Source organism: Biomphalaria glabrata, chromosome 14 (assembly GCF_947242115.1).
Source record: "Biomphalaria glabrata chromosome 14, xgBioGlab47.1, whole genome shotgun sequence".
Taxonomy (NCBI): Eukaryota; Metazoa; Mollusca; class Gastropoda; family Planorbidae; genus Biomphalaria; species Biomphalaria glabrata.
The window spans coordinates 35,465,750-35,480,990 of NC_074724.1; the positions used below are offsets into that span (position 1 = coordinate 35,465,750).

Here is a 15,241-nt window from a genome sequence, read left to right on the forward strand (position 1 = left end):
TGTGATTGTGGGCAGCGCAATCCAGAACCAGATATCACATCTGAACGGGTCAGATGTTGCCCGCAGCATCAGCCTAAGTGATTACACCGAATAGTATAGCAATGAGATATTTAATGAGATAAAGACTAAGATTAAGATTAAGACGTCAGCTTTATTAATTGGGCATGATTATGCAGACTCTATTTTAAGTAAAAATTACAGCGTTCCATGATTAGGTGTTAGTAATGATACTTCCATTTCGTCATTATCTTGAAACTGGTTTGTAACTAAATCTAGAACCGTAACAATTAATTCACTAAATTGAAAGACAAATCGTTCTACCGTTACAAATCACATGATCGAATTGTGTTACTAAATATATCCGCCAATTAAACAAGGCATTGCAGGCTGGTGTGACGCAGCACTACAATCAGTCGCAGCGTTAATCTCGTAATGAGATTTTGGAATCTGTTGTCATGGAAACGTGTTTTTTTTTGTTTTTTTTTTTGCTATTGTGCTTCCACCAGAGCGTCATATTTCCGCTGTCTTGCTGCCACAAAATTATTCTTTCTTGTTTTTATTCGTTATTGAATTCTCGTCCAAGTTTTTTTATTCTTTCGCCTTATTAAAATTGTATCTTACAGTACAGAACGTAGAAGCTACGAAACAAAACAAAAGAACGTAATTAAAATTTCGAATTTTATTTTTAAAGTAATTATTCACACACACACTTTCGCGTAGCTCTGGGTTTAACTTCGTCAAAATAATATAAGTCTAGAGATTAGTTTTACCTTCTAGACGTCATGTTCGTCTGATTGTCACAAGAGTTGAGCCGAAGGATCTACGAGCTCTAGGCTTGTAAGCCTACCTGAACAACCGTTCTGTCTGGAAGAGATCCAAGTCAATGCCTAGGTAAAACATTGCTATTTCCGATATATCTGGCACTCCGGGCGCATGGACTAGAATGCATGGCCGAAGGCCGAGTACACCGGGAATCTCCGCCATTTTTCCTATGTTGTACCAAGCTAACCGTGCAGGGCTCGCCATTAGTGTCAAACTTAAAGATGGACCGGAAGTAAGTTACCCTCTAGTTATTACGGAAGTGAACCCTTACCCCGTGTAATTATTAAAGGTCATGTGCCACGCCTTCCGTGTGAACCTGCAACGCGAACTAAACATTCAACACATTGTAGTTTACAAATAGGAACAATCAACAAAAAATGGGAAACTGTTTTTTAGATTCCCTTTCTTTCATAACGATAATCTCATCTTCTTCTTATCTTATAATATGCGGACGTTACTTTTAAAATAAAAAAAAAAGAAGATGATTTCGTCCTACTCGTATCCCTATGTCAATCCCTATGTCAATCTATGTCGATCCCTATGTCAATCCCTATGTCAATCCATATGTCAATCTATGTCAATCCCTATGTCAATCTATGTCAATCCCTATGTCAATCTATGTCAATCCCTATGTCAATCTATGTCAATCTATGTCAATCACTATGTCAATCTATGTCAATCCCTATGTCAATCTATGTCAATCCCTATGTCAATCTCTATTTCAATCTATGTCAATCTATGTTAATCACTATGTCAATCTATGTCAATCCCTATGTCAATCTATGTCAATCCCTATGTCAATCTTTGTCAATCCCTATGTCAATCTATGTCAATCCCTATGTCAATCTATGTCAATCCCTATGTGAATCTTTGTCAATCCCTATGTCAATCTTTGTCAATCCCTATGTCAATCTTTGTCAATCCCTATGTCAATCTATGTCAATCCCTATGTCAATCCCTATGTCAATCTATGTCAATCTATGTCAATCCCTATGTCAATCCCTATGTCAATCTATGTCAATCTCTATGTCAATCTAGTCATTTATGTAAATCACTGACTGAAACTCTGACGAGTCGCTGTTTTCCTGGCTGATTAAGGAAACCCATTCAATTTTCAAATAGCACTAGGGAAGAAGGAGTATTTTTACAAATTAGTCCTAGCATACGGAAAAAAGAAATTTTGAATTAAACTATGCCAGGTTGTTGGTTTTCCTGGCTGATTCATGCAACCCAATTCCATGCTCTAATAGCACTAGGGAAGAAGGTGTATTTGTACAAATTTGTCCTAGCATATGGGACGGGAAATGTTTTTCGCATCTTAATCCTGGAAGCACTAGAGACGGCAAAAGACGTTCTCTAATGATAGTAATAATAATAATTGTAATAATAAGCAACTACAATGAATTTTATTTCTCTCACCTGGCAGTGAAAGAGAATGAATATTAGTTCGTTTTTAACATAATAAAAATGATAATAATAACTTTACTAATTTTTTTTGAATTAAAAAAAAATTATAAATTAAAGCAAATAAAAACTTTTTCTTTCTTTAATTAAGAACTTTTGTATATCGTATTTGCAGATGTCCGGAAATTTATGAGAAGATAATATACGTGCCGTCTGTTTCCCACGTGGGAAATCTTGTAGGTGTCTCCAATTTAATGATTCTCAATCAATGGTCCTTCTGATGTTCTGAGTCTTTGTGAACACGCAGGATTGTTGGATTGTTGGATTGAACATGGCCAACGTTGTAGACATTATCATTAGGGATAGTTTAATATCTTCGATTATTGTGTAAATATATTATTTGAAATCAGTTTCACAAGTTTATTCATTATTGTGAGACCAATATTACAACCGTTTGTTCTTTGTACTTAAATTAAACATACAAATAAATCTCGAAGTGCACACTAGAATCAATAACAAAATATATTTTTTTTCCAAACATCTTACAAATGTTGAATATAACAATTATGATGAAATAATGACGCTATCCATAAGAATTAAGGGACATTACTCATACAGACAAGGGAGAATAACTCTTGTAATGCATATATTAACACACTACCCTAATTCCGCAACATTTTAAAAACTCCAGTTTTGGCTTGCTCATTTTGTTTCCTTAACAAATTAATATCCTCTTATAACAAGCCCTGGGTCAATGATAATGCCTTAATGGCTAGATTTAGACCTGGTCCATTTAGCGCATGCGCGCTAATCTGTGGGTCGAAGTGCTAAAAGAGTCTCAGAAGCAGGTCTGAAAGCTTTGAAGGATTAGTTTCCCAGGAAGACAAAAACATTCGTCTGGGCCTCAAATGACTAGACCAGACATGAAAAATATCTTGCCAGACATCGTAATAACAGTTAATGATTGAGATTAATTCTATTATTATTCCTAACCCTAAGGTTCAAAGTGTAAAGTTGAAAACACGGTTCAATCTCTTTCTAGGGCGAATATTTGAATCAATCAGCTATACTATCACTAAACATGAGAACAGATTTTGAAATCGATTGAATCTGAATTTTACAATGTTAGCGACAGTTTGACTAAACTCAATTTAATGATCTAATTTTTTTTAAAATTAGATCTACATCTATAAGTAGCGCACATTTTGAAGGACTTTCAATACGTTATTGTGTCCAAAGGCTTATCCCTCACTTATCCCTTACTTATCCCTGGCTGTTTGAATATTATAAAGATTGGGATGCGTGGTCGAGAAGCTAAGAACGCTCGAACTTGGCTTGGTTGCCTATGAAGTGGGCGCGAGGTTCGACACCCTGGCTGTTTGAATATTATAAAGATTGGGATGCGTGGTCGAGAAGCTAAGAACGCTCGAACTTGGCTTGGTTGCCTATGAAGTGGGCGCGAGGTTCGACACCCGACCTCGAGCAGAGTTGTGTTTACTGAGCTGCCTAAAGACAGGACGGAAAATCTTTCTCCCCCCACTGGTCCACAAATGAGGTTGCTATAAGCATGAAAGTAGTGCCATATAAAAGTATAATATTGAAAAGTTTTACGTGTAACTAGGAAACAGTATTTCCATTTAAAGATCATAATTTTATCTGGTCCCGATGGAGCAAAGCTAATTTCAGTGAAACAATGGCCACCCTTCCTCTAACCACCAACCAGATTCCTCCAGCCACCAACCAGCTTCCTCCAGCCACCAACCAGCTTCCTCCAGCCACCAACCAGCTTCCTCCAGCCACCACCCAGCGTCCTCCAGCCACCAACCAGCTTCCCTCAACCACTAACCAGCTTCCTCTAGACACCTACCAGCTTCCTCCAGACACCAAGCAGCTTCCCTCAGCCACTAACCAGCTTCCTCTAGACACCAACCAGCTTCCTCCAGACACCAAGCAGCTTCCCTCAGCCACTAACCAGCTTCCTTTAGACACCAACCAGCTTCCTCCAGACACCAAGCAGCTAGTACCGCATCTGAAACCCCTTTCGTGACGCGTGTAGTGTTGAGACTTATTCCCTGCATCATCATCATTCTCCACTGTCCATTGACTTTCGTCTTTGGGGTGCTCAGGCCATATCCCTCCACACCATTCCGGCCCATTCTTTTCCGTTGTCCAGCCAGCTTTTCCTTGGACAACCCGTTCTTCGTGCTCCATCTACTGTACCTTGAAGGATGTTTTTTTTCAAAGTGGGCCATGTTTTCCAGTTTGACCAAACCGAAAATCATTGTTTACATATAAAAAAAGTAAAGTTTCCCCTTCAGACCTTGTGGTTTATAGGGATGATTTAAATGTCATCTGTTTCTGAGGCCTACGGTTTACGAGGGTGTCATGTGGCCAGGTACTCATTAGAGCTGGGTGGACTCAGAGGCGCCCGAAGATCCCGAAATTAAAAATCCCAGTCTTCACCAGGATTCAAACCCCGGACTCCAGCAAAGCGCTTTACCACTCAACCACCGCGCCTCCTTACAATACATATAGATCTAGGTCGTAATCAATGTACTTTCTTTTTATGTAGAACATTTACTAATCTAATGGAATATAAGGCTTGGTAGAGAGCCGATTAGAAAGAATTTGAAAGATAGCTAGAGTAAAATAAAATATTTAAATGTTATTGTTAAGATGATATCAAAGACTGTAGGTCAATGTAAAGAAATAGGTTGGGTGTGAATTCCACTTTAACCCTAAACACGGCCAATGCTTTGATTTGTTCACTATCAAATTGTTTTGGCTAAATGTGTAATTGTTCCGGCATTTTATTACTACTCTTTATTGCCTTTTAATATAAGCGTTTTTTAATGGTTTTTTTTGGGTTTTAAATATTTTTTAATAATATAATGACAAACACTCAAAAACATTACGAGTTACCACATTTAAAGGAATTTTTGAACAAAAACTCTTGGAAGACAACGGCCACCCGCTCCATCAGAAGTGGGCGACTGCTGTCAATCAAAACAAGAACGGAGCGGTACAAAACTCGTTCGTACCTCACTCGGTCAGACTCTATCACCGCCACTCATTGATCAGGGAACATGAAATGCACCAAGATACCTGTGTGTAGTCGCTGAATGAACTCTTTATGTTGTGACTGTTCTAGTTATGTGTATGTTTCTGTTGTGTTGTCTTTATATAAGAAAAGAGTCTTTGTAATCACAACAAATTTCCGTAAGGATCAATAAAGCAGTCTTAGTCTTAGTCTTAACCTCTACGCCTTTGCTTTGTGAGAATCGCCCTTGCCACTTTTTTTTTTTTGCGTCTCTTTAGTATCACCTTAGTCTCTTTGTAACGGTGTATTGTTCTTTCTTTCCACCATTACAGATTATCTTCAGTCGGCACAGCACGCCACTGGAAATTCACGAGTTGATAGCACAGGCAGCAGGCGTCAACAAGTAAGTCAGAGAGAGAGAGAGAGAGAGAGAGAGAGAGAGAAAATGAGAGAGAGAGAGAGTGTGTAAATCTTAAGTTACATTCCCCTTGTAATTTGGTTACAGATATCAATATTTAGGGAATCAATTTGAAAATTAAACAAGTTCTTTACAAACAAAGATATATTTTTTTGTCCAAATAAGAATTCTACTTTTCTCTTCTTGACTGTCTCTCTCTCTCTCTCACTCTCTCCATCTCTCTCTGTCTTTCTATCTCTCTCTTTCTCTTTTTATCTCTCTCTTTCTCTCCATCTCTCTCTCCACTTCTCTCCATTCTCTCTATCTCTCTCTCTTTCTCTCCATCTCTTTCTTCTCTCTCTCTCCTTCATCCAGATAAAATCTACCTTTTCCCTATAATCTATTTTAAATGAATTCCTTCAACAAATACTTTAATGCATTGTTTATTAGAACCAATATAAAAGCGTCTCCCTCGGTGTTTCTGGCTAGTCCTTATTCCATACCATCATGGCTTTAGGAAATTTGGGTCTTATGTAACTCAACTAATAGTCTAATAAACTTTAAATGATAACTAAGAGCTTTGAAAATACTGAGATGCCATTTTATGCTACTTTCCTAAGGCGTTTGAAAAAGTTCATCTCCATAGCTGGCTTAACAAAATAAAATACTATAAATAAATAAAATAATAAAAAATAAAATAAAATAACCGGCCTTGCTGGTTCATTACATCGGTGCATTCAGGATTTACTGATACAGAAAGAATAAACTGTTATAATAAATGGCTCCAACTACAGTAAACTCGGGTGTACCTCAGTAACAGTCTTTGGTCCAATATCGTTTCTAATTTACATAAATGACCTACTTAATTGCATTAGATCAGCGGTTCTCAACCTTTTCTAAGCTCGACGACCCTTTTTTACAACCCCCCACTCTGTCGCGTTCTCCCCCCCCCCCTTGACACACACATACATCAATAGAAGAATAGGCAATAACAAGCCATATTTTTCGATGGTCCTAAACGCCCCCTGGCAAATGGTCAATCGACCTCCAGGGGGTCGCGACTCACAGGTTGAGAACCCCTGCATTAAATTGAGAAAATAAAGCTTGATGATTTGCAGACGACTGCATAATATATAGAACAACAAAAATAAGCAGAAGATAATGAATTTTAAAAATATTGAAGATTTACAGAAATGGGAATCAAATTGGAGCATGTCTTTCCAGCCTGGGGAACGCTGACTATTAAGAGTACCAAAAAAAAAAAAAACAACGACGTATCCTTTTAGTGGTAAACCTGTAGCATTTAAATATCTACATCAAAAGCAATATAAAGTCATATCAACACAAATATATAAAAGATAAACAAAAAAGCATTTAATTTTAATAATGAAATTTCTACAATTGCAACAAAAACATGAACTAAAATGGTATTTAACATTACATCAATATTACAATATGCCTCCTCCGTTTGGGACCTCTCAAGAAAATATAAAGCTAGAACAAACGCTAAATAGATCTGTGAGATTTACAGATAATGAATATTCACATTGGATTAGAGTAATTCCATTAGTAAAATCACTGGGCTAACAATAATACATACAACAATTTACCATAATTCACAAAAACAAAACCTAAAAAAATACTTAGAATGAAACAAAGATAAAGGGACATTTCGTATTACATATGTTGTGTACTGAACCATAGAGTACATATCTTCCTTAGTGCTTTTAGCGCAGGGGACCTAAATTAGCCATAAACAACAACGACTTAGCAGAGTTTCAATCACTAATTAGCATATACCACTAGATCAATACATGGATCCCTGTAGGACTTAACTATCTTCTCTTTTTAAAGTAACGTTTGTAATTTAGAAAATAAGATTCTAGATGGAATGGTCTGAACCAGACCCATCAATGAGAAGCCCAGCACAGCATTTAGAGCTGACCATTTCAATCATGTATGTCTTCCGTTAATGGACAAGTTTGTAATTAAGAGAGGAAAGGGTGAGACGCGGGCGGCATAATTAGAAGGCGTGTCATAATGAAAGGACAACATATAGAATGGAAAAAAAAGTTAATTAGCTTGGGAAAGACGGAGCCATGACAGCAACAAATAGGGAGGCTAGGATAAGGGCTATGTCATGAGAGTATCTTGTGTTATGTAGCCTTATGATAGCGCCCCATGAGTGCGCCCCACAAGTGCTTTCTATAGGGGCGCGGTGGCTGAGTGGTAAAGCGCTAGGCTTCCGAGCCTGAAGACCTGGATTTTAGGGCACCCCTGAATCCACCCAACTCTAATGGTTACCTGACTTTGGTTGGGTAAAGCAACGGCGGTTGGTCGTTGTGCTGTCCACATGACACCCTGCTTGTTAACCGTTGGCCAAAGAAACGGATGACCCTAACATCATCCCTCCTATAGATCACAAAGTCTGAAAGGGGGAACTTCTAACTTTTTAGTATAAGTGTTATCCTATGAAAGCGCACTTCGATAGCACCTTATAAGTGTAGCTTGTGAAGCGCCCTATGAGTGCTTCCTATGGTAACGCCCTATCAAATTGCCTTATTATAGCGCCCTATAAGTGTAGCCTATGTAGCGCCCTATGAGTGCCTCCCATGATAGCGTCATAAAAGTGAACCATATTACAGCGCCCTATAAGTGCGCCTTATTATATCGCTCTATAAGTGTAGTCTATGAAGCACCCTATGAGTGCATCCTATGATGGCGCCCCATGAGTGAGCCCCTTCATTGCTATGGCCATGACTGATTTGTTTCTTCTATACATTTCATACACGTACTAGTATTACCTCCTAGTCCAAACGCCCTCTAAGGGAGACGTCAAGAGTTCGAACTCGTGTACACTTTAATAGTCCATCAAGACCATTCGTCATAAGGAAGGGGCATCAGACCAATCGTCATATAAGGCCTCAATAGTACATTTCCACATCACAGGTCTGTTATCATCTGTACCTCCGATCAGTGATGTGTCGACCATCTATTGGTCTTTCCTGACAATACTTAGCAATGTCACTGGTGAATGATCAGGCCTACTATGGCGGTAGGTCAAGATTACACACGACAAGGTGTCCCTGATCTCATACTTTACTACAGCAGCGGTTCTCAACCTTTTAAGCTCGCGACCCCTTGTTACAATCCTCCCCACACACACATACAGCAATAGAAGAATAGACAATAACAATCCATATTTTCGATGGTCTTAGGCGACCCCTGGCAAATCGTCAATCGACCCCCAAAGGGGTCGCGACCCACAGGTTGAGAACCCCTGCTTTACAGCCTAGGACGCCCCGAATTAAAGGGCTATTTATCTGTTAACTATATCGGCGCCTTGAATGTCTTTTTTTTTTAAATCTATTCATATGTTTCCCTCTCTCTTTAGTTATGTAAAATGTGTGATGCTACGCAAACATCTGATGTGAGATAGATACTGTATGAGAGACAGGGATAATGGTGAATACAGTTTGGTAGAGATGAAGTGGATAGTGCTGCCACCCTAGTAGATTTAAAAAAAAAAATGCTTCCTAAGGGGAGATCACAGTCAAATAATTTATTACAACAATAATTGTTTTATTTATTTGTATTGCAGACATTCCACCATCTCGTTGCGAGATAAAAATGGCGCTCACGTTGCTGTCTCGCCAACAATGCCTGTCAACTCTGCTCAGTAAGTCTAATCAATTCTTTAGGTCAGACTTTGGAATATTCACCCCCGCTATTAATAGTTTGAATGTTTCACCACTATTAAATAGTTTGAATTTTTCACCGCAATTAGATTTTTAGTATGTTTTACAGATTTAAATTAGTTTGAATATTTCACCGCCTTTAAATAGTTTGAATGTTTCACCGCTTTTAAATAGTTTGAATGTTTACCGCTATTGAATAGTTTAAATGTTTTGCTTTATATCTGTACACTGAAGTAGACAAGCTCCAAGTAGGCCACCCATAATTCTTTGTTTTAATCTCATTGAATATGTCATAACCTTTTCGCTTGCCAGGGCCGGTCCTAGCGATTGCGGGGCCCTATGCGAAACTGATTGCGCGGGGCCTAATCTGTGTGGGAATAAGGATAATAATTGAAAATTAAGATTTTGTATAAGAAAAAAATCGACTTTACTAAGTACGAAATTGCGATCTGTACTTTACGAACCTTGAAACCAATGACATATTTAAATGCCAGTGACTATAAAAGTAAATAAAGTATTGGAACTTCCGATTGAGGTAAAATCTGCCCGATTATTACATTTTATTACATGAAAGCTGACAATGTTGTTTTTTTTTCTTTTATCGCACTTAGGATTGGCGTTTTCCGCAATAAATGACACTCACATATGACAATTTTGTCTATTTTTCTGGAGATTTTAATAAATTCAGATTTCCATGAGTTTTTCGTATATTGTTTTGCAATTTAATAATTACACCTTGAATTAGCGCGGGGCCTATGAAAACGCAGGGCCCATTGCGACCGCATAGGTTGCAGTGACCTAAGACCGGCCCTGTCGCTTGCCACATCTCTTTCTCTTTCAGTCTGTCTCTCTCTATTTATTTCTATATTACTCTAACATAGTTTTTCAAGCTAATGTTTCTTAGTGATTTAATGGTACATTATTAATTGTACTAGATAAAACTATTTTTTTTAATGTAACGCTATTTTTAGCGGCCCCCGAAAGAGGAAAAGACGCTATTAGTTTTGTGTGTACTGTCTGTCCGTCCGTCCGTCCGTCCCGTTTAAATCTCCTAAACTAGAATAGATATTGAAAATCCGACATCATTATATTTTAGACCATTCAAAGTTCTGAACGGCTACTTTTTTTTTCTAAAAATGAAAAATTTAATTTTTAAAATCAATTATGCAAGTAGTTTTTTTTCATATAAATACACCATTTTTACAACTATTGACTATTAATAGTAACAAACTTGGAAGGCTTTTTAGTAAGGGGCACGCACGTAAGCAATATTTCAAAGACATTTATGCAAACGGTTTTTGACATTTTTGTCAAAAAAAATTTTTTTTTACAATTGTATTGCTTAATTATGTAAGTTCTGTCTTACTAATTACTACATTTACACAAAGAAATATTTACTTGTATTTTTAAAGAAAACAAATCTATTCAGTATGCATATAAATGGAAAATAATTTAAAAAAACAATAAAATAGTAGTTTTTCATATTATCACGTGAACTGCAGTGATACACTGTCCACACGGAACATAACTTAGGAATTTGTTTTTTACGGAAATGTTTTTTTCTTCTTGAGACTTTGAATTAGACCCTTTACAACACATTTAAATCAATTAGATAATCATTATATGACATCTGTTTGACCAGGTTCACATCTAACTTCACCTTCACTTTCGCCTATCCCTTGGTCTTCTGGACCGTTGGGGCACCACACAAGATCTGTCAAATTTCTATCTCCATTCTTCTCTGTCAATTGCCTATTATAGAATTTCATTCAGATATTATTTCTGATAATATTGAAACCTTCCTTTTAACCTGCCTGGGTGGACCACTTCGGGGGGCCGATTTTGAGTTTGTGTTTCCACACAAACTCTTTTTGTAACCTTTATTTTTTTTAAATTATATCTATTTTGTTGAGTAAAGGGAGAAAATGGGGACAAGTGATTAGAACTTTTTATTCTGGTATGATGTAGAGGTTCTAAGTCCTATACAAACGGAACACAGCATTTAGGGTTGACAATGTTAGTAATCCCCTAGCACGTGCAGTATGTCCTCTAGGACGTGCTCCTTTTACTTTAAGATATATAACAGGTATAGATTGCCGAGAATATTATTTTTTTCTTGGAACCCCCTTCTTTTAATTGTGTTGTCTTGTAGTTTCTAGGCTCCATCTCAAGATCACTCAGTTTCCCCTCTCCATCCCACCCCCCTACAATCCCTGAGAAGTTTTACTTCAACATGCCCCCCCCCCTTTTTATATTTGTTTTACTGATCTTCATCTCTGTTCTTGCTCCACAGGAACCCATACAAAGTCGTCACCAGGGAGCCGCCGCCGGCAACAGGTAATTAAAATGTTCCTTTCGTTTATGGGGGGTGCGGGGATGTCATCCATCTCTCTCTTCGTCTGGGGCTGCGTGTAGCAGTGCAATAATTGATCACAATTACGTCACCTCGGTTGGGGGGTCAAGGGCACAGGTCAAATCGAAGCATTCAGAAACACACATACATACCAAGGTACACACTTATACAGAGGCAGACATTACACATTCATGAACATATATCAGCAACAGATCTTGAGAAAAATCAACCAGCTACATAAATTGAAATGTGTTTTCTCTTATTTTACGCAATCAATTGGTTGAAACTCATCTGTAAAGCGCATTGTGCTGTACCGTATAGATGGAATATAAGAGTTTGACAATTATAGATCAATACACCATAATATCTATATCTTAAACTGTTTATACCTGATTTCATTGCTCAGCCTACTTTAAGCTGAGTCACGTGGTTGTAGTCTTATAAAAAGATCACTGATTATATCCTTTTATGATTAGATGAAGATATAGATCTAGTCTACTAGATCTAGACATTCTAGACCTAGGCTTAGATCTAGTAGATGTACCAAAGCAATCATATCTCTTATTGAGTAAGAGTAATATTTTTGTATTAACTAAAGACTTATAGGTCTAGACCATTTTCAAATTTAAAAAAAAACCAAAGAAATCATTGAGGTCATAAAATGTAAACAACATTATCGCATGACATGGAAGAACTATAGATGAATTGTTAATGAATTTCAACCATAGGATGGTCGAGTAAAGTAGAGTTCCGCTCTCAAACCTTTTGATCTATGGTAAAAATGATGTAAAGACCATCTGTTGCTAGGGCTTCCGGATTACGAGTGACCAGCGCAACGACCAACCGCCCTTTACATTTCCCCATTAGAGCTGGGTTGGCTCAGAGGCGCCCTAAAGATCCCGAAAGTAAAAATCTAAGACTTTACACCAGGATTCGAGCCCGGGACCCTCGGTTCGGATGCCAAGCGCTTTGCTACTCAGCCAGTCAGCTTGGTACATGATAAATGCGCCTTTTGAATCATAACGTGGAAATAAATTGGGAGAATGACAACCTCGAGATTCTTGTCATTCACTCATCTTGAAGTGCCTTCCACAATTATGTAAACGTTCTCAATCTATCAAATTCCAATTGACTCTGGTAAGGTAAATGAATTGATGAATACTTACACAATCTCTCTGTAGAGGCTTCAATAAAAATAATTTTTCTGTTGGTTTGATCTTTTTAGTAAATTATCTTTATGCATACACACTCTTACCAAAACGTTAACATTATTTTTTTTTATTTAAATTTACAATGTGTCAGTCTTCTATATCTCATAGCGTAATATTTTTTATGTAGGTTATTTCTTAATGCCGAAGTCATTTCTTTCAATGTTTCTACGTAGGTTCATTGCACTTGGTAACGTTTGTAAAGAGGGGGGGGGGGGGAGACTATTTTGTCAGAGAAAAGAAGTTTGTGTTGACAAGAGAAAACACAACGAGGCCTCGGAAAAGAGGAAAGGCAGAAATTTGGAAGTTTGCAGATAAAGTAGATTGCTAATATCGCTAGATGCTAAGATACTGTTTTAAACATAGTAGGAATAATTATCTATTAAAAATGAAGGTGTTGCCTTATCGCTAAAAAAAAATAATTTATTCTAGATAAAAAAATGGTGTAGTCGTCCAAACATAATTTACATTAATTTCTTTTTTTATACTTTGAAAAACTATAACAGTCAAACCAGAGTTTTCCCCAGTGTGTCCAACGAGCTAGTAATTCTTCCTCCCAACGATATACACGAACTGTCCAGTTACTAGGAGAAGCTTTAGGGCCGTCTACGAGAACCGTGTCCACCCAGGTTTTAGTTTTTACCCAGAAGGCTTTGCCAATTTATGTGCCACTTGAAAAGAGGTGTATTGTAAAAAGTGCCTTCATGCACTAAACACTGCATTCGACGTCTTTAAAAATACGAAATGTTTTTGTATTGTAACAAATCACCTATCCCTCAGTCTGTTGAACCGTTGAGGCACCACACAAGATCTGTTAGGGCACCACACAAGATCTGTTGGGGCACCACGCAAGATCTGTTGGGGCACCACGCAAGATCTGCTGGGGCACCACACAAGATCTGTTAGGGCACCACACAAGATCTGTTGGGGCACCACACAAGATCTGTTGGGGCACCACACAAGATCTGTTAGGGCACCACACAAGATCTGTTGGGGCACCACGCAAGATCTGTTGGGGCAACACGCAAGATCTGTTGGGGCACCACACAAGATATGTTGAGGCACCACGCAAGATCTGTTGGGGCACCACACAAGATCTGTTGACTGTCTTTCTCCGTTCCTCTCTGTCTTTTGCCTTGGCATGAATCGCCTACACAGATTTATTTATAGATAACACAGGAATCATTGCGAAAGAAATGACTTAACTGTTGCTACAGACACCTTAAACGTATTAATGACTTAACGTTTGCTAAACACACCCTGAATCTATTAATGATGGAACAATCGCTATATATTGGCCTCCTTCAGTCGTAGAACGTCTATGGTTCATCTCAGAGCACACTTCCTCGTGTGGCTGTGGAGCCCTATTTTGGAGAGACACTCACGTCCACAAATGGCGCAGGTTAAGGTGGCTTTTGATTCGGTGGTAGAGGAGCTTGCCATTTTTCGGATTGTACGTTTTTCCTCCTGAGCTGAGACCCATGTACTTTCACAATCCATAGCTTTCTTGGTCACTGTCCGTCTCCATCTGGTGCGTTCTAGAGCTTTGTCTTCCCAATTTTCAGTATTGATGTTCACTGATTTGAGGTCCCGCTAAACACATGCTAAACGTATCAATGACCTAACTATCGCTACACCCATGCTAAACGTATCAATGACCTAACTATCGCTACACCCATGCAAAACGTATCAATGACCTAACTATCGCTACACCCATGCTAAACGTATCAATGACCTAACTATCGCTACACCCATGCTTAACGTATCAATGACCTAACTATCGCTACACCCATGCTAAACGTATCAATGACCTAACTATCGCTACACCCATGCTAAACGTATCAATGACCTAACTGTCGCTACACCCATGCTAAACGTATCAATGACCTAACTATCGCTACACCCATGCTAAACGTATCGATGACCTAACTATCGCTACACCCATGCTAAACGTATCAATGACCTAACTGTCGCTACACCCATGCAAAACGTATCAATGACCTAACTATCGCTACACCCATGCTAAACGTATCAATGATCTAACTATCGCTACACCCATGCTAAACGTATCAATGACCTAACTATCGCTACACCCATGCTAAACGTATCAATGACCTAACTATCGCTACACCCATGCTAAACGTATCAATGACCTAACTATCGCTACACCCATGCTAAACGTATCAATGACCTAACTATCGCTACACAATGCTAAACGTATCAATGACCTAACTATCGCTACACAATGCTAAACGTATCAATGACCTAACTATCGCTACACCCGTGCTAAACGTATCAATGACCTAACTATCGCTACAC

At 38.3% G+C, this 15,241-nt stretch overlaps 1 protein-coding gene across 11 annotated transcripts in view; it reads left to right on the forward strand.

Moving 5' to 3' along the window:
• Window positions 1-15,241, forward strand: part of LOC106073592 (high affinity cGMP-specific 3',5'-cyclic phosphodiesterase 9A-like) — a 149,872-nt gene that overhangs the window by 28,735 nt on the left and 105,896 nt on the right. For all 11 annotated transcript variants that reach the window (XM_056009794.1, XM_056009795.1, XM_056009797.1 and 8 more), the window contains exons 3-5: window positions 5,599-5,669; window positions 9,265-9,342; window positions 11,655-11,698. In XM_056009794.1, coding sequence (XP_055865769.1) covers window positions 5,599-5,669; window positions 9,265-9,342; window positions 11,655-11,698 — 193 coding nt within the window. The remainder of the gene's footprint in view (window positions 1-5,598; window positions 5,670-9,264; window positions 9,343-11,654; window positions 11,699-15,241) is intronic.